The sequence below is a fragment of the Semicossyphus pulcher genome, unplaced genomic scaffold, assembly GCF_022749685.1.
Source record: "Semicossyphus pulcher isolate SPU_LCO1_2020_fin unplaced genomic scaffold, fSemPul1.0.p SCAF_12, whole genome shotgun sequence".
Lineage (NCBI taxonomy): Eukaryota > Metazoa > Chordata > Actinopteri > Labriformes > Labridae > Semicossyphus > Semicossyphus pulcher.
In genome coordinates this window covers 8,342,584-8,364,108 of record NW_027211626.1, presented here as the reverse complement: position 1 = coordinate 8,364,108, position 21,525 = coordinate 8,342,584, and the positions used below count along the sequence as shown (strand labels likewise).

The 21,525-nt window shown below is 41.1% G+C and overlaps 3 protein-coding genes across 3 annotated transcripts; all 3 read left to right on the top strand.

Annotated features, from left to right (window-relative positions):
- Positions 1 to 6,426: 6,426 nt before the first annotated feature.
- slc18a3a (solute carrier family 18 member 3a) lies at positions 6,427 to 8,396 on the top strand. The gene has a single exon (XM_069659194.1). The coding sequence runs from the start codon at positions 6,427 to 6,429 to the stop codon at positions 7,984 to 7,986; it is 1,560 nt and encodes a 519-aa protein (XP_069515295.1). The 3' UTR covers positions 7,987 to 8,396.
- Positions 8,397 to 9,750: 1,354 nt separating this feature from the next.
- On the top strand, positions 9,751 to 17,232 carry chata (choline O-acetyltransferase a). Its single transcript, XM_069659040.1, has 14 exons — positions 9,751 to 9,815; positions 10,220 to 10,411; positions 10,566 to 10,684; positions 11,191 to 11,244; positions 11,350 to 11,530; positions 13,587 to 13,764; positions 13,850 to 14,019; positions 14,472 to 14,572; positions 14,691 to 14,819; positions 15,244 to 15,366; positions 15,457 to 15,598; positions 15,765 to 15,827; positions 15,924 to 16,061; positions 16,801 to 17,232. The coding sequence occupies exons 1-14, from the start codon at positions 9,768 to 9,770 to the stop codon at positions 17,230 to 17,232; spliced, it is 2,070 nt and encodes a 689-aa protein (XP_069515141.1). The 5' UTR covers positions 9,751 to 9,767.
- A 1,783-nt stretch (positions 17,233 to 19,015) lies between these two features.
- Positions 19,016 to 19,498, top strand: cunh10orf53 (chromosome unknown C10orf53 homolog). The gene is made up of 3 exons (XM_069659344.1): positions 19,016 to 19,109; positions 19,191 to 19,310; positions 19,434 to 19,498. Exons 1-3 carry the CDS (start codon positions 19,016 to 19,018, stop codon positions 19,496 to 19,498), a joined length of 279 nt encoding a protein of 92 aa, XP_069515445.1.
- Positions 19,499 to 21,525: the final 2,027 nt, after the last annotated feature.

Genomic DNA, 21,525 nt, shown 5'->3' with positions numbered 1-21,525 from the left:
ACTACCCTGGGTGAAATTCCCAGGGTGGCATTGCCTCTAGATTAGCGACCAACCCTTGTGCCGCCACACTAAGATAACATAAGGTAAATGTAATTGTGTCAGGGCTACGCTTTGCCCCCGGGTTTCTCTGTCCAGCCTGTCTGTCCACCTGTAGTAAAACCCCATCGCGAGCCATGGAGCACCGTTGGGCAGCCCAGCTTGCCTCGAAACGACGTCCCAACCACGACGAGCGGAAGCAGATGTCTCGACCTGCCTTGGCTCTGCTCAGGCAGTGGGACAGGCTAGTTGAGAGGGATGGGGTTCTCTATCGCCAGGTCTTTCGCCCTGATGGTGCTGAGACAGTGTTGCAAGTGCTTTTGCCTGCTGCCCTGAAGGAGCAAGTGTTGACAGAGGTTCACCAAAGGCATGGCCACCAAGGTGTTGAGAGAACCTTGGAGCTGCTTAGGCAGCGGTGTTATTGGCCAGGCATCTCTTCGGAGGTGGCGCATTGGTGCCAGACTTGTGAGAGGTGCCAAGTGGCCAAGGACCACCAACCAGTGGCTCGTAGCTACATGGGACACTTGTTGGCTTCTCGGCCTAATGAGATCTTGGCCATTGATTACACAGTGTTGGAACCCACCCCTAATGAGTTGGAGAATGTTCTTGTAATGACTGATGTCTTTAGCAAGTACATTGGCTTTTGCTACCCGTGACCAAAGAGCATCCACTGTTGCTCAGGTCCTGGTCACAGAGTGGTTTTCAAAGTTTGGTGTTCCAGCTCGCATCCATTCGGATCAGGGCCGAAATTTTGAAAGCTCTTTGATTCAGCAGCTTTGTGGCCTCTATGGCATTGAGAAGTCTCGCACCACTCCTTACCACCCGGCTGGTAATGGTCAGTGTGAACGCTTCAATCGAACTCTCCACAATCTGCTGCATACTCTGCCTGTTTCTCGGAAGCGGGACTGGAGCTCCTTCCTGCCACAAGTACTCTATGCGTACAACACCACTCCCCATCAGGCAACTGGCGAGTCTCCATTTTTCCTGATGTTTGGGCAAGAACCAAGGCTCCCCGTTGACTTTCTGCTGGGTAGAGTTCAGGATCCGGTTGGTGGTGGTGTCCATGAGTGGATTCAGGAGCACCAGACCCGGTTGCACATGGCTTTTGAGGGTGCCCAAGAGAGGCTGAGAGTTGCAGCAGAGCGCCGTAAACGGAATCATGACCAGCATGTCCGGGGTGTTCCATTCATTGAGGGCCAGTTGGTGTTGCTGTGAGATTTTCGTGCCATAAGATGCAGGATCTTTGGGGTTCGGCGGTGTACACAGCGGTAAAAGCTCAGAAAGAAGGAGGCTCTGTGTATACTGTGGCACCTGCAGATGACCTCACCCGGGTCAAACAGGTACATCGTACGCTGTTAAGAGCGGTGGATGGTGCCGGCCCCTCAGGTAACATCTCTGCTTCTGTCTCATCCCCTCCTGACCAATCACAGTCGGAGGATGAGCTTTCTTGTGACGGGGATTTGTTGGTTTGGAGACAGGAGGCTCCTGCTGTGACGAACACGCAGCCGGCAGCTGTTGCCCAAGGAACCTCCTTTTTGCAAACAAGTCTCAAGCTCCTCTCTATATAGATTGAACCAGTGTGTAATGTATCTGTCTGTTTCTGTGACACTTGCACTTCCTTGTCCTGCTAAATACAGCAGTGCTCTGTTCTTTTTTAGCTGCAGCAAAAATTCCTGTTTCTGCTGAGCTGCAGAAAAAGGCCCCTGTTCCTGCTAGACTGCATGAAAAGTCTCCTGTTCCTGCTAGACTGCATGAAAAGTCTCCCGTTCCTGCTGAGCTGCTTGAAAAGTCTCCTGTCACTTGTTACAGCAGCTCGAGAGTGAAAAGCACAAAGAGTAAAAGTAAGGGGGAAAATGTTAGGAATGATTATAATAATAAATCACCTTACTCAAATAAATATTGACCTATGAATGGGATAATTGCAAAGAAAATACTACAGAAAAAGTCATACAGGTCTGCCTGTGTTATCGCTTTTACTCTGTGCACTCAAGCTGCAGTGGCTCGGGATTTTGTAGGGCTGTTAGAAATAAACACTTTGGCAGCAGCACAAGATTACACACTGATCTTGAATCTCCTCGGCTACTTTCAAATCAGATCAGAGCACAATCACTCTGAGAAAAATTGTCAATGTCCCTATAAGACAGCCAGTCTGGTTACGAGGACAGTGCTGCTCAGACGACACTGAACTCAAAACAACTTGACTGTGACGCGTATCCATTGACTGTGTTTGCTCGCCTGTCCCTGTGTCGCTGTCAGCATGTGTGTGTGCGAGAGAGAGCACAGAAGTCTCTCGATTGAACCAGAAGCCAACAACTCAGAGTTCCGGCCTTCATGACTTATGCTTAAGCTTTCCAGTCACAGTATGTTCACCGAGGGAAATAAATGTGATTATCAAAGCTGTTCTCTCGCTAATGTGACGTAACGCTTCATCTAAAAATAAAACGGGAAAAATTTTGAGCCCCTTTTTTGGTTAGATTCCTAACATTTATAGCCCGGGTTTAAGCCGTCTACGTCAACAAAGCCGCAGACTGGGAGGAAACAACGGGGCTGGATTTCTCTGAATCGTTTCAAAGACGTTGAGAGTGAGCAGTGTTCTGGCGGTTTAGAGCTAAAGTCATTGCGTTCAACTCAGGGCCACTTTGGTAATATCCATCCTTACATGTTTTACAGCAGAACACTTGATTTACCACCCGACAGTATACAAAGCAAATTAAGTTTTTCTTCTTTCATTGGCGAGTGTTTTTTTGGTTTTAGTGTCCAACAAGTGTGTGCTTGGTCTCATGCATCTTTTACATTAAAAGCCCTAATGTAAAGGGAGATGGGACAAAGTTTGGTGGTTTTTTTGTGGATATTTGTTTGCTATAAATTGGTGCTCAGTGTTGGCTAATAAGCATTTGAGCGCTGTGACAGAATCAACTGAACCTTTGTGTTTGTATATTCTTTTATTTGCTTGTCGTACTAGGTTGTGCAATGCTTTCTAGACCCGGGTCTTCATCCGTTACTTTTCTCTTGTGGCTATCTGAGAGTTGTTCCCTGTGCAAGGGCGTAGAAAGAGGGACACGTCCCTAACAATATACAGAAATTAAATGTCCCTAGCAACAAGGAGGAGTCGTGCATACGAGACTCTGTATGTCACTGTCAATAACGACTCCAGTCTACAGTTCAGCGGAACATGTCTCATGCTCAGATGACTACATTTTGCACCGCCCGCGCTGTCAACATGCACGCTCTCTCTCTCCCTGAGGGAGTGCAGTTCGTTTACATAATATACGTACTAATATTAATTAATATCACTTCCCGAATGTCTTTGTTTACAGAGGGACATTTGAAATGAGAACACCAATCATCAAAGCGTTACGTTTATCCATTATAATTAATGGATAGAATAAAGGATAAAACCTGCTACAAACACAAGTTACTGAGGTGGAGACGGAGAGATTGGAGTTCATATACTAAAGTCATTTCTTCTTTTCAGTTTCAAGCAATGATGAAACAATAATAATGTGTTTGTGATGATTCCTTCATCAGGCAGCGAGAGAGCAGATGAAGCAGAGAAACAATTCTGTCCTCACTCTCTGTCAAATTATACTCCAAGACAACTAGGAGATATAATGACAGGAATCATCATATTTTAAATCTTGCTAGAAAAAAATGTAACCGAAATAAAGTGAAAAAGTTGTTGTCCCCACCAGTGTTACAGTGAAAACGCCCTCGCAGCTGTATTTGTGTGCCTTTCAGGGTAAGGAACCCAGAGGAGGTCCTTAAACATCTGAACAGTTCCCAGATGATTATAAAGACAAATTAATATTTATGTTACAAAAAATGTGTCCAAATAATCCTTTTAAATTTCCTTTAAAAATTCCAAATATCAAAATAAAATGTGGAATAAAAATCTCATCAGTTGAGTGCCTCACTCTTCTTGTCATAAGGGGTCATGAGAACTTCATTAAACGCGTCGACAAGGCAAAGGGGTTAAAACCATGAGTCTTGCATATAAGTGACTAGCTGTGAAATTCTTTCCATTCTGTGAGAAAGAAAAACTGGTTTAACTGTTTGTTTATCATGAACATAAAATAAATCTTTGTCCCACCTCCTCTCAGCCTGTGAGTGATCCCTGATGACTGGAACATCAGGTGTACGATCTGAGCACATAAACAAATCCTCTCCGCTACTGACTGCGTAAACTGTGTTTCACTGGATCATTGTTAGAAATGTTATAAAGTTGGAAATCAGAAAAGCAGTTCTCTGACTGTTATTGTGTGGAGATGTGCAGGGATACGAGGACATCTACTGGCTGAACAAGGACAGGTGATCCGTCCAATGAGAAAACAAGAGGGCAAATACTTTGGACTGTTCATGAAAGTAACCAAAGACTCAAACATCCACACACAAATGTCTGATTAACAAAGAAAACAAAGATTTCAATCACAATTCAGCTAACTTTTCCATATTCATAAAATCAATCGCCATCAAAAGGTTGTTTCTTTTTGTTTTTGCAACAACTTGACAAAGTTTTATTCCATTTTCAGACATGTATAAATAATATTTTGAGGGAATTTGGTAGTGTCCTCTCTACAGTTTTCAGTCTTTCTTTCATTCAGTCCTCCTCCACTAGATGTCAATACTGCTCTGTTAGAGTATTCAACCTGTACTACAGGAGCTGCAAACAAGCCTTTGTCTTTATAGGACAAGTCTGATTTACTCTGAAAAATAGGAAGACAATGAAACAAAACAGACAAAAAGATTTCACTTATTCTTATTTCTAATTATAATTTTAATTTAAAGTCTAAATCCATTTACATTTAAATTTAAATCCATTGTAAAGCGGTGTCAATATGTTTAAACAACAATAAAAACCCACGAGATGACCCAAAGATGACCGGTAGATGGCAGCGTTTAGCTTCATGTAAACCCGCAGCTCACTCGCCTGATGCCGGTTTAAAGCCGGACAAATACGATCTCGTGAAGTTTTCTGTTAATATGTCAGTTGTACATCTTAAGATGTAACTGCATCGGAATGTATGCAGTACGTCTCGTGTTTTTTAGATTGTTTGAAAAGCTACATTTGTTCAAAAGAGCAAGATAAAAAATATTGTGTGAAAAAGAACATATTTTAAAAGAAATGTAAAACGAAATCCGTAGAATGTATAAATGTGTATATCCCAGTTTTCTCATGTTTTAATCGCGATGGTGGAGATTTTAGAGATAGCCAGTTGTAAGAGATTTTCCTTTGATGAGAAGTGGGAGCGCAAAGATCAGCCTCTGGGCTCTGCTCGTTTGGACTTCAGCGGTGTGACCTAGGGGACTTGAACCTCCATTCACCCCGGCTCCCTGCTGCGCGACAAGACACACACATCGTGCTCTTAAACACAAAGCAGGGAGATGTTGTTATGATGAAAACGTTGGAAGAATTAAGATGTTTAATTTCTATTTTATCACGTCGACATCCTTTCTTTTGTGGAGCTGTCCACTGGAGTGTGGTGCTGAAACAGTTTTCTTTTAAGTAAAGCAGAAATGTGTGTATATCTGTATTTATAGCAGTGCTGAGCTCAAGTTTAATAACTGGAGAGGTTTTGTGTTGTGGCCAAGTCAGGTCAAAAGTCAAACGTACTTGGTAGATGTATAGAAACATAACCTACTTATAAACTTATAAAGGTGAAACTGCAGATAAGTGTAAATTAAAATTGAGGAGGTTAAATATAACACACTGAAGCAAGCATCCTCTGCTCTGTCTCGAAGCATCTGGCTGGACAGCAGTGCGCACTCGGTGGTTTTTGTATTTAATTAGCATAAAACATCTTCTGGAGAGCAGAAGGACCGTGCGTCACAGCAATCGGTGAAGATGGGAGGGGGGAGAGGGGGGACACCTAGGGGAGTCAACAAACTGCAGTGTGTATTCCTTCCACGGCCGACAAAAAGCAGTCCGGCTGATGTGAAATGATGACTTAGCTGAGTGCGTTACAGGTGACTGGAGACAGCTGGGAGAGTCTGGGAGCAGAAGGGGCGCAGCACACGGTCCTAAAACAGCGAATCCGCCGCGCTGTGAGCTGGAGGTGAACCCCCAAACCCGTGAGAGCTGCCCGGGACCAGCGCGTCACCTGAATGACGGGATATGAGACAATGAAGCAACCAGGGATGACAGGGATAAAACGAGTCCAAGTCACGGGAGTGGAAAAGCGCGTGCGATGACGGACGGCACAAGGGACAGAGAAGAGGTAAAGCAGAGGAAAGTTATCTAGCTCATTAGTAGAGCTCCCGGTGTTGGATAAGAAATCATAGTAAAAGAGAGAACAGATGTGCCAAGCGTGCGTAATTCTATAAACCAATCAACCAGGGGGAAGCCGATTTATTTTCCAAAAGACAAGACTTGAGCCAGAGAGGGAGAAAATCATGGAGCCGGAGGGAACCACAGAGGGACAAGCCGCTAATTTGGCACAATCTGCCGCCTCCAAACTGTCCCAGATGGGTGAAAGAACTAAACAACTGGGCAATGTAATCCAAGACCCAGAGCGACAGAAACGGATTATTCTAGTAATAGTATGTGTTGCACTTTTGTTAGATAACATGCTTTACATGGTTATTGTGCCAATCATACCCGATTACCTTGAAGGGCTACAGAAAGCAGCGGATAATGCCCAAGCTGCCCTACCGCACACCAACTCCACCAACAGCACCATCCACAAAGTTGCCAAGGGGAACTTCGACCTACAGATCGGTGTTCTTTTTGCCTCAAAGGCCATCCTGCAGCTCCTGGTGAACCCGCTCAGCGGCACGTTTATAGACAGGGTCGGGTATGACATCCCGCTCTTCATCGGCCTCAATGTCATGTTTCTCTCCACCCTTATTTTTGCCTTCGCTGAAAACTACGCGACTCTGTTCTTGGCGCGCAGCATGCAGGGCCTCGGCTCGGCTTTCGCGGACACCTCAGGGATCGCTCTGATCGCAGACAGGTACACGGTGGACACGGAGAGGAGCAAAGCGCTGGGTATTGCTTTGGCATTCATCTCTTTTGGAAGCCTTGTGGCGCCCCCCTTTGGAGGGGTCCTCTACGAGTTTGCAGGGAAGCGCGTGCCCTTCCTGATCCTGGCCTGTATCTGCCTCTTGGATGGTATATTTTGCCTGACTGTACTGAAGCCCTTCTCTAACAGAGAGAGAGAAAACATGCCAGTGGGCACCCCCATGTATAAACTCATGATTGATCCTTATATTGCCGTAGTGGCTGGTGCTCTGATCATCTGTAACATCCCTCTCGCCTTCCTCGAGCCCACTATCGCCAACTGGATGGAGGACACCATGCATTCCAGCCAGTGGCAGATTGGCATGACATGGTTCCCTGCCTTCTTCCCTCATGTCTTAGGTGTATATCTGACTGTCAAATTAGCAGAAAAGTACCCGCATCTGCAGTGGTTTTATGGGGCTATAGGTATGGTGTTCATAGGCGCCAGCTCGTGCACAGTGCCAGCCTGTAAAAACTTTGGACAGCTCATGATCCCGCTGTGCGGAATCTGTTTTGGCATCGCCTTCGTGGATACGGCGCTCCTGCCCACGCTGGGCTTCCTGGTGGATGTGCGCCATGTCTCCGTGTATGGCAGCGTGTACGCCATCGCAGACATTTCTTACTGTGTGGCCTATGCCCTGGGGCCCATAGCAGCCGGACAGATAGTGCACGACCTGGGCTTTGTTCAGCTCAACTTAGGCATGGGCCTCGCCAATGTACTTTACGCACCGGCGCTGCTCCTGCTGAAAAACGTGTCACAGATGAAACCTTCTTTCTCCGAGCGTAACATGCTCCTGGAGGATGGCCCAACGGGACTTTACGATACAATAAAGATGGAGCAACGAGAGAAAAAGAAAAAGGGGTTGTGCACAACGATCGACGAGAATGGCATTGAAACGTTTCCGCAGCGGTCGTACTCAGAGGAGGAATCCTCAGGAGGAGAGTATGCGTAAAAGACCTTTAACTGAGTGTAAAACTATCAAAGTGCCAATGTAGAGTTGTGTGCATTCTGTCAGATCCAATCAGTTGCTTAACACGATTAGGATTGTGTAACAGGCTCAATTATTCACTGCTTCTGGTGACAATCCCTGCGGGTGTTGTCAAATCAAGTAGCTTCAAGCTTCCGCAGTAGAAAGGCGCGCGCTGGCGTTTGTTCATCTTAAAGTGAGAGTATTGTGATTGAAGTTTTGTTGAGATAAATGTCGACTCATTAACAGTAATTAGCACTGTATCAGAAACTGACTCATATCGTATTCAGGGATTATGTGTAAATGTATTTTAACTAAAGAACAGCTGTAACGTTCGCGTCTCTCAGTGTAATCTGTGTTCACTTTGCCAGAGTTGTGCTGCTAAACTCAATATGCAATACTGTGTGTCCCGCGGCCGTTTTAGAGAGAAGCAACAGATGGACATGAAGTGAAATCTGCATCTTGTTGTCTGTTTATTTTGTTTATTTGGATAATGTACTTCTGGAATGCATAGCCTCATATTATAATCGAAGACTGTACTGTACATAGATGTATATTCATGTACATAATTAAATCAATATTATGTGAATGACACTGTTTATGGACGTTATTTATTTGGGTTATTCATTGAAATATTTATATTTTTAATTTCCTCTGCAGGGAGCAGAATCCACTCTGACAAAATGATCACATTTAAAAGCGAACGTTTCAACACATTTCTGATCTTGAACATGCCTTCATTTAGGGAACAGATTATTAAACCTTTTAAAGCAAACACTGAGAAAGTTTTTTGTTTTGTTACATAAAACAGTCGAAATAAATATTTAAGTCTATTTTAGAAAAGGTAACTTCCCCAAATTAAATAGGCTACTTTCTGTTTTATCATGGAGGATCCTGAGGTGAAACTGTGCGTAAAATCAACACTTTTTCAATCGACTGCGCTTGTGTAAAACGCAAATCTTTGCATACAATATTAAACACACACCGCTAACTAAACCAGTCACATGCAGCGAGGTGGAAGCAATGTATGCGCACAAATTGCGCACAAAAAGTGCTGAAAATTCAAGGAGCCAAAGCAGGATACCCATGCAAAAAACATCCTGATTGTTCTTCGGAACAGCGTGTGAGCATCCGAGCTGTTCGCTGCGCTGTCTAAATAAGGTGGGCTGAAGATGTGAAGTGCCAAATAAACTTCTCGGCGAATAGAAAGACTTCTGGGAGGAGCTTGGCTTCCAGGAGGGTGAGGTACCCTCTCAGCATCTCTCCTTAGCCAGCGAGGGAGTTGCGCTCGTGCCATGCAGGGGGATTTAAAGACAATGATGAAGGAGCAAAGTTGTGAAATTTGAAAGAATTTCTGCCGGAAATGGATTCAAGGCTGGAAGGATAAACTCCTGATTTGAGCTCCGGGACGAGTGGGATTGTTTGCATTTCTTTCCGGTAAATTAAACTGTTTATCATATTTGATATATTTATATTTAATTAATTTGTTAGTATTATATATGACAGCATGCTGTACTTATAACAAATGCGCAGGTTTGCGAAGTTTAAAAAGGATGCTGCATCTCTAAGTGCACATTCCTGTATTTCTTGTCACTTTTTATTCATTTAGTAGCATTTCACATTTGTCTTAAATATGTCTGCGACGTTTAAGACAACCGTTTTTAGCCTCTATTTGTGACTTTTATTATCAAGTAGTTTCACATTTCGGAGCCTGATACTGTTATTATTGTATTTGTAGACAGAGTCTTTCCCTCTGCGCCGCAAACATGCCTGTTCTGAACCAAGACCCGTCCAAAGATTTGGGAGCTGCAGAGGTAAATATATTGGACCTCGCTTATATCCATATTGATTGATATTTCACTGGTGTGTGTATGAGACATTATGTTTTATTGCTGATTAAGGGTGTCAAAGATCACTTTTGAGAAGAAGATTAAAACGATAGAGACATAAACATGACTCTTCACAAAGTCAGGTTGGATTTTAAACATTTAAATGAAATATTCTCCATTATTATTCTAAAACAACTGAAGTGAATAATTTGCAAATATGGCATGTAGCTCTTATCAGTTAATAAGTACAACTGAAACAGAGTTTTTTGTTACTGGTTTGATGCAGGTGTCAGAGCAGGTGCTGAAGTAAATGTTGTAAAAAATTAAGGCTGGAAAGAGTTTTAACTTTTTTTTTTTGTTTGTTTGTTTATGTCTCCTTTGCTGCTCAGGGTCTCCCCAAACTGCCGCTCCCCACCCTTAAAGACACACTGGACACGTACCTGAGGTGTATGCAGCACCTGCTCACAGAGGAGCAGTTCAACAAGACCCAAAACATAGTGCAGCAGTTTGGAGCCCCTGGAGGAGTGGGGGAGCTACTGCAGAGCAAACTCGCAGAGAGGAGGGAGAGCAAGGCAAACTGGGTACAAAGATGTAAACACACCTTTAACAGAACTGGGAAACGTGTCTGTATAGAATTATCAATCAATTTTAAACTTATAGCCACTTGTGCTTTATTAGTGCTGATCTTTTGTTTACTATTGGATGACATTGAGGCTTTAATATTTCCCACTTCAGGTGTATGAATACTGGCTGAATGACATGTACCTGAACAACAGGCTGTCTCTGCCCGTCAACTCCAGCCCTGTGATGGTCTTTCCACAGCAGAACTTCAGGGCTCCCATCGACTCTTTGAGGTAACGAGCCTCTGCACAAGCGAGACAACCTGTGTGATCTTTTTTTAGGCATTTCCCTTGTCGGCAAAATACTGTAAAAGAAAATCATTGCATCGCAAGAACGTCAAATTCAGCACTTGACAGCCATTTGTTCAAATATTACGTCATGAACACTTGAGAAATGATAGTGACCTGTATAAATTACTCAGAGGCCCGCTTTGATTGATTATAATAAATTGAACACTTCCTGGCTTCACGTTGACAGATAGGGTCATTACACCATTACACCTTGAGGGCTAAGAGGCCGGGCCATGATACTAGTGGCAAGGTTAATTCACAAGGAAGGCCGCGCTTTGGTTAACATGGTATTGATTTGGGAGTGGATCCTTAACCAGGTGATTTACAGGTGGCATTTATACTGGTAATTGTAACACAGCGACTCAAGGATGCAGAGAATTATAACCTAAAGTACAGAGTGAGAAGAAGTACAGTATGCAACTATACTAAGTAAAGATTTTCTCTTCTAGGTTTGCTGCACACTTAATTTCTGGAGTGTTGGAGTACAAGACTCTTCTTGATGCGTGAGTTAAAGTCTAATAAGAGCACAAATGTTTAGAGTCAGTCACAATAGAATCATCTTCACCTATATGTTTCATGTATGAATAAAAGTGTGTGTCTGTGTGTAGACGTGCTCTGCCGGTGGACTACGCCCGGGGCCAGCTGGCTGGGACCCCTCTTTGCATGGAGCAGTACTATCGTCTCTTCACTTCATACCGACTACCGGGGCCTGAGAGGGACACACTGGTGGCCCAGGAGAGCAGCGTGATGCCGGAACCTGAACACATCATTGTGGCTTGTAAAAACCAGGTCAGACACAGTGATGAAAAACAAATCCCAAGTTATCACAGGCAGGTTTGACAACTGAAGTTCATATTGCCAGTGTTTTCTGGGGCTTTCAACGGTATCACACTGCCATCATCTGCGAATGGAGTTTGCTTCAGAGCTGTAACGATTAATCAGTTACTCGATTAATACCATTTTCTTGATAATCGATGGATTGTTTTGGGAATTTTTCAAACAAAAAAGTCAAACATTTGCTGGTTTCAGCTTCTTAAATTTACGGATTAGCTGCTTTTGTCTTTTTGTAAATGAAAAGTTTTTGGTTTTGATCTGTTGGTTGGACAGAAGAAGCTCTAAAGATGACACTTTGGGCTCTGAGAAATTGAAATGAGCTTTTTTAAGACCTTTTGGCATTTTATAGATTAAAAGATGAATGGATTAATTGATAAATCATTAAAAAAGGATCAGGAAATTAATCGATTACTTACTATAGTTGTTTTCTGTAGCCCTGGTTTGCTTCGTGTCAGAGATCAGCTCAATTTCAGGACCTCTTATCTTTGTTGGTTTCTATGTTAAATTAAGCACGAAAATTAATTTCAAACATTGACAAAACTATCACAACTCAAAGTCCACTTAATAGTGTTTTTCAGGGGGGATTTCAACCATATGACACTCTGTCTACATCAGAAGGTAACAAATGAGCTTTCATGCAAAACCAATGTGCCAAACCAGAGCAGATAAGAAGTGCTAAAAACACCATGGATAAGGAGACAGAATAGGTCACCTCATGATAGACAGAGAACTATTATTTCTGTGACAGTTTCACTTAATTAAAGTGACAACTAGACTTCTCATTATGTCTCTGTTACAGCAGAACATATGGATCATCACTCACTTGAGTCTGCTGGTACAGAAAACAGGCTCTGTGGGCACTACGCTAACTCATCTACCAATGAGTGATTATCAGACACAGCCTTCTCTCTGTAACATTAAATATCCTTTACATGTGTGACATTGCACATCATCCAGCGACCTTGGGCACAGCCACTGCAATGCCACAGAAACAGCATAAAAAACTAAATATGTAAAACAATTAGGATGCTCACCAACTACCACCACCTAGCCTTTCAATTAGACCAGTAATGGACCAGTAATGGACCAGTGTGGTTACTCAAAATAGAACTCAAGAAGAACCTGATCTTACTAGTGAGACGCTATGGGAATAGCAGGTTTCACGAGCATACAAAAATAACATTTATTACACGGCTCTGTTAAACACTTGATTGTTATTTGTTAATTTCAGCATTCCGAGGTCTGCTATTTCTCGATAGCAGACCGTTGCTATGAAGAACAGACCGTTGCTAGGGACGCAGCTCTACTCACACCATCCAGAGGACTAATTGTAATCATATCAATCTTCCGAAAGAAGTCCGGTAAATTTGACGTAGATCTCAGAGCAACCAATTTAGACACTATGTAGCTTTGAGGTGGCCTGTCCGGGTTTGTTCCCATCCATTGTAGATTGAAAAATATAAACATGGTTCCCTCAAAAACCTTACTGTTTTATCTTCAGTAATTTAAAAAGAAAAATATTTTATTTTATTTCATTTATTTTAAATAATTATTTTAATTTTACAGTCATCTAAGTTAGATGGATTTGGACGCAGGAGCAGCCAGAAAATGATTTAAAAGACAGCTGATCTAGAGAATATATTTGGAAACTATGTGTTAAAACATCCTCCAGTTTACAGGGCAACATCCTGGTTCAACCTTGCTGCTGAAGTTTAGCACACACACTTGGATTTTTTAAATAATTTACTATTTTCTAACATGTCTGATTTTTGATCATTCATGTTTCTTGCCCTGTTTGGCTCTGCAAAGATTTGACAAGGCACAAACATTTCTACAACTGTAACCTGAGTGAGTCATCATAGCTGAAAGAAATGACGTTTGAAGGTACTCAAATGGAGATAAGAGTTGTATCTAAATGGAATTATATTTAAAATCTTAAAGGTGCAGCTAAGATTAAAGTAAGACCTTATGGAAGAGGGAAGTGAAGTGTCCAATTTGAATCTCTGTGCAGTTCTTTGTGCTCGACGTTGTCATCAACTTCCGCCGACTGAATGAAAGAGACCTGCTGACTCAGCTGGAGAAGATCGTCAAGATGGCTGACAGTGAAGAAGAGCGCCTCCCACCCATTGGCCTCCTCACATCAGATGGACGCACAGAGTGGGCCGAGTCTCGTAGCGTGCTCATGAGAGGTACGGTTTAGACTTACCAATAAAAAATGTTTTTTCTGAGTCTATTAGTCCCACCAAATCGACTCTTTTATGTATCATGCTACAGAGTCTACCAACAGGGACTCTCTGGACATGATCGAGCGTTGTATGTGTCTGCTCTGTCTGGATGAGGCCACGGGACCGGAGCTCAGTGACACCACGCGAGCTATGTTGATGCTGCACGGCGGAGGAGTGGCCAAGAACGGGGGCAACCGCTGGTATGACAAGCCCATGCAGGTGAGTGATGCAGGTTCTTGGCTCGTGTGCCCTTCTTAGGAAACTGGTTGGACCATTGCTATTGAGAACAGTAGACACTAGGATAAAGGATGGAAGGAATGAAGATGATGCCAGTGGATGTAATTAGCCAATCCCAAGCCAGACTTACCGTTCACATTTAAAGAAATTCGGATGCTAATTGGACGTTCCCACTTGACTACAAGCCTGACGTCATTAGCATGAACTTTGATGGAGATGTTTTGATAAAGAATGTATTACACGATTAATATTCACTACCAAGAGTGTTAGAGGCTTCTTTAAAATTTTTATTCACTGCAGGGTTTAACACGGGGATGAAATGTATATGAAGGAACGTGTAGTAGAAACATGCAGCAGAATGCACAATGATAATCTAGCGTTGCAGTTTGGTTCCACTGATGAAAATCCCTCTGAAAAAATCACGACTGTGTCAGTTTGTCGTAGGAGCTGACGGCTGCTGCGGAGTCGTGTGTGAACACTCCCCGTTTGAAGGAATAGTCCTCGTGCAGTGCACAGAGTATCTACTCAAATACATGTAAGACATAAAATGCACAGTGTGTGTGTGATATTTGTCGGCATATGCTTTGAAAGTCCACATAAGAGACTAACTTAAGAAATCCACCAGATGATATTGTATTCCCATGATGCATCAGGATTGGCAGCCCATCAAAGCTGGTCAGGGCTGCGAGCGTGAGTGATCTGCATGCACCGCGCAGACTCCGGTGGAAATGCACGCCAGAGATTCACAAACTCCTCACCTCTTCTGCTGACAAACTGCAGAGGTTTGGCTTTACTCTTGTGTCTTAAAATCAAACAAATAAATAAATGCAGATCTTTTAAATGTGTCCAGTAAATGTACCGGTGAGAGAGAATGTGTTTTTAAGCCCCTAAACTGTGGAACTCACTGTCTCTCTGTATTTTTAAAAAAGAAATCTGTTTAATCTGGCTTTTAATTTGGAGTGTCATAGCCTGAGTCCAAGTTTTCTTTTTTCTTTTTCTTTATATTTTCTTTTTGTTTTATTTTTTCTTATTATTTTTAGAATCTTATTTATTGTCCATTTTATTTCTTATTCTACATCTGTTTGCTCCTATTTGAAGCACTTGGGCACTGTGAGCACTTTGCATGTTTGTACCTGCTATATAAATAAAGTTGAGTTTAGTTCAATGCTTTCAGCTCATAGCAGGATTTATTCTTATCTTTTGCAGGCAGGTGAAAAATCTTGACATGAATGTCCACAAATTCTACGATTACGGGAAAGAGTTCATCAAGAAGCAGAAAATGAGTCCAGACGCCTACATCCAGGTGGCCCTTCAGCTGGCCTACTATCGGTGAGGAAAAGATGAAAATGACAGGATTCCCATCCTGCACACGATGCCGGGCTTCAAGATAAAGGGCCTTCTCTTTGTGTGTTACTCTAGATGTCACGGCAGAACAGTGTCGACCTATGAGAGTGCTTCTATACGACGTTTCCGGGAGGGGAGGGTAGACAACATCCGCTCAGCCACACCAGAAGCCCTGGCCTTTGTGAAAGCAATGACTGATGGGAAACCGACTGCAAGCGTAAGACGTTTTCGTCCCTGCAATTTAAGTGAATTCTGCAGCAGAGTTGAAACTGAGATTGAAAGATGTCACTTCAGTCTGTACTTCCAACATGAAAATCTATGCTGACTGTAAATAACAGGATATAATAGTCTTGTATTGATTCGCTGATTGTTCATTTCTCTAGGACTCAGAAAAGATGGAGATGTTACGAGGTGCCATTTCTGCCCAGACAAAGTACACTATTCTGGTAACTACTCTATAACCTCATCTTTGTTTCTACAACAATGTTTACTTCGTGTATCCAAGAAAAAACAACAACATATGTATTCTTTCTCCTGTTCAGGCTATTACAGGGATGGCAATAGACAATCACTTAATGGGACTGCGTGAAATTGCACAGGAGCTGAAGATGGAGAGGCCGGAAATATTCGAAGACGAAGCCTATCTCATCAGTAACCAGTTCATCCTCTCTACAAGTCAGGTACAGTCATGTAATATTAAAACATTTTGTATGACTCTAGATTTGATAATATAAATGGCAAGTTAAGTTATATTTACTCTGCAAAAGAAGTACTGCTTAGCCTGTTAAAAACAAAGGTATGATATCCAGTGTGGCTCTGCGAGGAGCTTTCTGAAGTCTGAAAAAATGACATAAAAATGTCATCAGGACTTTCTCAGATTTTGCATGGGACTTTTTTGCGTTAAAAATTTAACAGAAAAGCCAAGGCGCTTCTAATAAAAATAGGGCCAACTTATAATTATTATCATTATTAGTTTGGTTCATAAAACATTAGAAAACAATAAAAGGGGGTGCTGTCTTAGCTCAGTTGGTAGAGCAGCCGCCCCATGTACAGAGGCTACAGTCCTCAACGCACTGATTGGAGGCTCGACTCCTGGTCTGTCAGACGTGTGATGCATGTTATCCCTCTACTCTCTCCTCCACATACTCTAGTCTATCTTCAGCTATCCTGTCTAATAAAGGGATAAAAGCCAAAGATATATTTATTTCATATTTTTCAAAAATGTTTCTGTTATATTTTCTTTCAATCAACCAATTTTGAATCTTTGCTCTAAATAAAAGATTGAATTGCATCATGGGAAATTGGGCTGTATAGGGCTGTAATGGGGCTTCCCTACATTAAGACACAGGTGAGAGATAGAGGCTTATTAAAGCAAAACCACAATTTAGTACAGTTATAAAATATTCACTCTTTCTTTAGGTTCCTACTACTGTTGAGATGTTCTGCTGCTACGGACCTGTCGTTCCAAACGGATACGGAGCGTGCTACAACCCTCAGTCAGACCACATCCTCTTCTGTGTGTCCAGTTTCCGTGAGAGCTCACTGACGAGTTCAGCCGCGTTTGTCAAGATTCTGGTGCAGGGACTCCTGGACATGAGGGATCTGTGCAATAAATGTAACTCCGGCTCCGGCTCGACCGTGCAAAGACAGGGTCAGACGCTGGAGACACACACACAAACAGAGAAAAACTGGCAAATCAAAGCGCCACAAAGACCGACTGACCTGACCAGGAATCAGCAAACGCTGCCACAGGTTCTGCTGAGGACACCCGAGCAGACAAAAGTGGAGGCTCAGACCCAGACTTCATCACAAGGAGAGGCACAAGCTTTGAAGAACGGAAGTAAATCATAGGAAACTGTCAATGTCAGTTTTATTTTGTTATTGGTGCGTGTTTGTGCTGCAATGAAGTGTTTCCTTGTGAGTCATTCATAAAATATACACAATAACTGTGAAACAAAATGGTACATAGAGCTGTTTTGTTGTTTACTGTACTGTAAAATGTATTGAGTGCTGATGATAATCTACATATTCTTAGAGAATATTAGAGGTGTGTCGTTATTTAAGAGGACATTTACCACTGTTGGTCAGAAAAAAAATCTAATATATTGTAGTATTTCAAGTGTTTCAAAATGGCTACTGAATTTAGGTAAAATACTTTTTTGATTTGCACTAAATTGAGACTTATCAGCCAAAGAAAAGAGTACCTTTTTTGTTTGCTGACTATCAGTTATTCAATCAACTAAAGTAAAAAAAAAAAAAAAGAGCAGATAATGAAATGAAAACAGAGATGCAAACACTCAAGATTCATTCTGCCTCATATATGTCTGCATCATTTTGTCTAGAAGCCTGTCAGTCACTTTGACAGAGCAGAAATAGTCTGTGATAAATAGTGATGATAAATGGCTGATTGTCTCACAATGTCAAATCGCATGCTGCTATCTATTGGTTTTCTGGAGATTATAGATCACTGTTAAACTAGAACCTTCTATGCAATCTCCATTTGTGTCGTCTTAAAATGTTGTGTCTATTGTTACAACTATACATAAACATAGAGTATTTTTTTTATAAAATCTTTAGACATTTAGTTGAAAGTGTATTGTAATGTATTTACTGTGCTTGTGTACATAAGAGACAAAAAGCAACTAACTGAGATTTAAAGTGACGCTGTTGAGTTTATCAAAGAATGTAAAGTCTGATCAGAGCTGTGTTATTGTACATTTATGAGCAGAATATATTAATTTCTTTATTTTTGTATATCATCTAATGTTACAGGGTGTAAATGTAAATATAAATAGTAAGTTTGTGAAACTTACAGACCAGAGGTGATCACTGTGTTTATGACTGTCCAACTATTGTATTTATGAAGATTTAAATACAATCAAATGTAATTAAATCAAATATATAGATATATTAATACTTGTTTGAGTTTGAAAGAATGCGCTGTGATTGTGTTTTATAAAAAAAAAAAAGTCAATTTACACACATGTAGCACAATATAGGTGCTGAAGCAACTGCAACTGATCTGTATTAATGGACAAGTACCATCATGGAATTAATCACATGTTCATTTAATCAAGAATATATAACACTAATAATTCTCTTAGTTAAATTTCTCTCTTTGTAACTTCTTTTAGTTTTATTTATTTATGTATTTTGACAAGGAAAATTCACATTGATCATTGCTGTAAGTGCCAGCCAAAATTCATTAATTTCAACCCTAATAATTATGAGAAATTATTGGATTATTTATTAAAATTACTATCATTTAGACAAAGTAAGCAATATTATAGTACCTATAAGCCTATATGGTACTTGGTAAAATTAATTTTTAATTTTTTATGAGACATTGAGCACTAATTAGCCTACATAAGTAGCCTACAATGAGGATCTTGTGGTTCCTAAAGTAAGAATTAATATGTCACAGACTAATATTTGACGAATCTACAATGAAATACAATAATTTTGAACTATAATTATGGATAATATAGCCTTAACAACGTCTTAATTTAAAAAACAATAAAGTGTTTTGTTGTTTACATACGAAGCGAACGTGTTTCCTGGATACATGCTAGAAAGCGGCCGTTAGCAACAGATGCATTGTGAGTGTCCGTTACCAAGGAGACCAATTCAAACAATGCCGAAATTCGCGCGTGTGACACTTAGTTACGGACCTTATGAATCCAACGGAGTCGTTGAACACCGGACCTTCCGTCTGCAGGGCCTTCAGGGTGCGTTTCTTTCCCGCATATTGTCTGCTGTCTTGACTGTTTAAGATGAGCTCGAACATTGTGTGTCCAATATGTCCGCAGCCGCCCTGAGAGCACGCGGGCACCAGTGCGTCTTGGAAGAAACGCATGACTGGAACATGGTGGAGCTCGTGGTTAACGGGGACGTCGTCTTTAGCTGTGATATAAAGCAGCTGGAGTTTGGTGAGTTTGGTTAGCTTTGACGGAAAGCGGAGGCTAAATGTTAGGCTACTTTATTGTGATGTCACAGAATGATGTAAGCAGAATTATAGGCTAGTCAGGAAACTGTTGTGCTTTTCTGTGAAGGTGGAGATGGAAAACTGGACCCTGTTTGCACAGAAGCTGTTACTGCTGTGGACAATGCTTACTGAGGATAACTACCCACAAGTTAGCTTACAAATAAAACGTATAAAACACCCATATGCATTATGCATTTTTTTCTTATTCAACAACCCACCAAGACTACTATTTTTTGTATCTAAATCTACTTATGTTTAAATTTGAAATGCTGCATTAATTCACAGGTGCTGTTGGTCATGTTGTACATTTATACGCACATTCGCTGTATGCCAGTTAATTTAGTGTTGGGATTAAAAAAAACTAAGGTAGTGTATAATCAGCTAATCTTGTAGGTCAGTGTTTATACTGTATTTTTTACAGTGGAATATAGAAAAAGGCCCTTATTCCTAATTTATATTTTACAACCAAAAACCTAATTGGCACACAAAAAACGTAGTTGTAATTCCAACATATGGTAACATAGGTTACATAGGTTAACAGGTTGGTTTTGGTCTCTGGAGATGTAATTAGTAAGCCAGTTAGTAAGACAGCTGTGTGCGCTTGAAAGGGGACAGACATGATACACAGAGGGTGACAGGTAAGGGGCTAACAGTCAGTAGTGCGCTCTCTACAGGTTAAACAGACTATGAGTATGTCACTCGTGTATTTGTATTTACTTGTGTAAGTAAATAAAAACAGTAGTATAACAAGAGTTACAAACATAGCAAACTGAATCTTATGTCAACCACATAGCACTATCTGCCGGTATGTCAAATTAGCTAATGTTGGCTGCAATAAGCTAGCTGTCATTCCGGACCCACTAAATGCTTATGAATTCATGTTTTCATTTGTAGAATAAAGAATGTGCCCCATATTAAAAACAATTCACAAATTCTTAATTCACGTTTTGTTTTACACACTCCATCCTCATCTGCAACCACAATCATGACAAATTCACGTTATAAACTTCAATATATTTTATTGCATATTTTATTATTGCCCATGTAAGCAAAGCCCAATCAAGTTTTGCATAGCCTATGTGTCATTAACCACACTAATATGTGAAAATATTTTTTTCCTTAAAAAACTAACACACACACAAAGCTTTTTAAAATCATTAAATATGTAAAACTACATTTGTACATGGCTTATAGGTAAATCTCCTTGCAGGTTGTGGAAAAGGTAAGCTACAGTTGAGCTAGAAAAAGGTGCATAAATTATTAGACTGTTTCTAAGCACTGTGGTAACTAATATCAATTCTGTTAAATACCAGGGGATTTTAATGTGACAACCAGGCATCAATATTGCTCTCAAAGCATCCAAGGCTTTTCTGTGTTTACGTGTGTGCATCCCTCAGTCTCCGAAGAGGAAGCTGAGCCTTATGTCCTAAGTAAAAAACATGGCTGCAAGCCTCTGTGCCAGCTGGCTCATGTCTCCTGGTGAAGCGAGGTGTGACAATAAATACAGACTCCATCACTAACAGCTAAGGTAGCCAAAGCAAAAACAGACACTAAACCTACTGAAGTGTTAAATTTCAGAACAGTCTTCATACCTGTGATATGTGTTTCACATTCATTTAAGTACACCAGTGGGTGTTCTGTGTGCGTCTCGTAGCTTCGGCTATTCATCTACAAATAGCAATATAAATACAAATCAATAATATTAATACAAACCACTATTGAGAGTGGTAGCAATAGAGGTATCTACAGTACTATAGCTATTTATATAACAGTGATAGTCACAAAGGGGTACAAAGAGTGGACTTCTCTCATCAACTATGTGACAGTTATGTGAATGAGAAGTTATATTTCATGTTTGTATGAAATCTTACTTTATACTGAAATAAAGGTGTTGGAGGTGTAGCACCGTTCAGAGACTAAAAATCTATTTGTCCAGTTGTCTTTAAACAAGACTATCAGGTGTATACATACACTGCACTTACTCTGTAAACGGCTGTCTAAAAGGGCCTGTGCAGTAAAGTGTGAACGAAATACAAAACAGAGTACAAGGTGTGTGGGGTTTTTCTTCTGAAAATCCGGAGTATAATTCAAAAGTTAAAGAAGGTTGTTTTGGGATATCTAAATAAAATGAACTTAATGTCGCTTTACATAGTTAAACG

Excerpts from the sequence above, each read along its gene's own strand:
- slc18a3a (XM_069659194.1), top strand. The coding sequence starts at position 6,427 with ATGGAGCCGGAGGGAACCACAGAGGGACAAGCCGCTAATTTGGCACAA.
- chata (XM_069659040.1), top strand. The coding sequence starts at position 9,768 with ATGCCTGTTCTGAACCAAGACCCGTCCAAAGATTTGGGAGCTGCAGAG. Across the intron at positions 10,412-10,565 it reads GGGAGAGCAAGGCAAACTGG|GTGTATGAATACTGGCTGAA; the intron begins GTACAAAGATGT and ends TTCCCACTTCAG. Across the intron at positions 14,020-14,471 it reads GGTATGACAAGCCCATGCAG|TTTGTCGTAGGAGCTGACGG; the intron begins GTGAGTGATGCA and ends CGACTGTGTCAG.
- cunh10orf53 (XM_069659344.1), top strand. The coding sequence starts at position 19,016 with ATGCCGAAATTCGCGCGTGTGACACTTAGTTACGGACCTTATGAATCC. Across the intron at positions 19,110-19,190 it reads CCGTCTGCAGGGCCTTCAGG|CCGCCCTGAGAGCACGCGGG; the intron begins GTGCGTTTCTTT and ends ATATGTCCGCAG. Across the intron at positions 19,311-19,433 it reads TATAAAGCAGCTGGAGTTTG|GTGGAGATGGAAAACTGGAC; the intron begins GTGAGTTTGGTT and ends TTTTCTGTGAAG.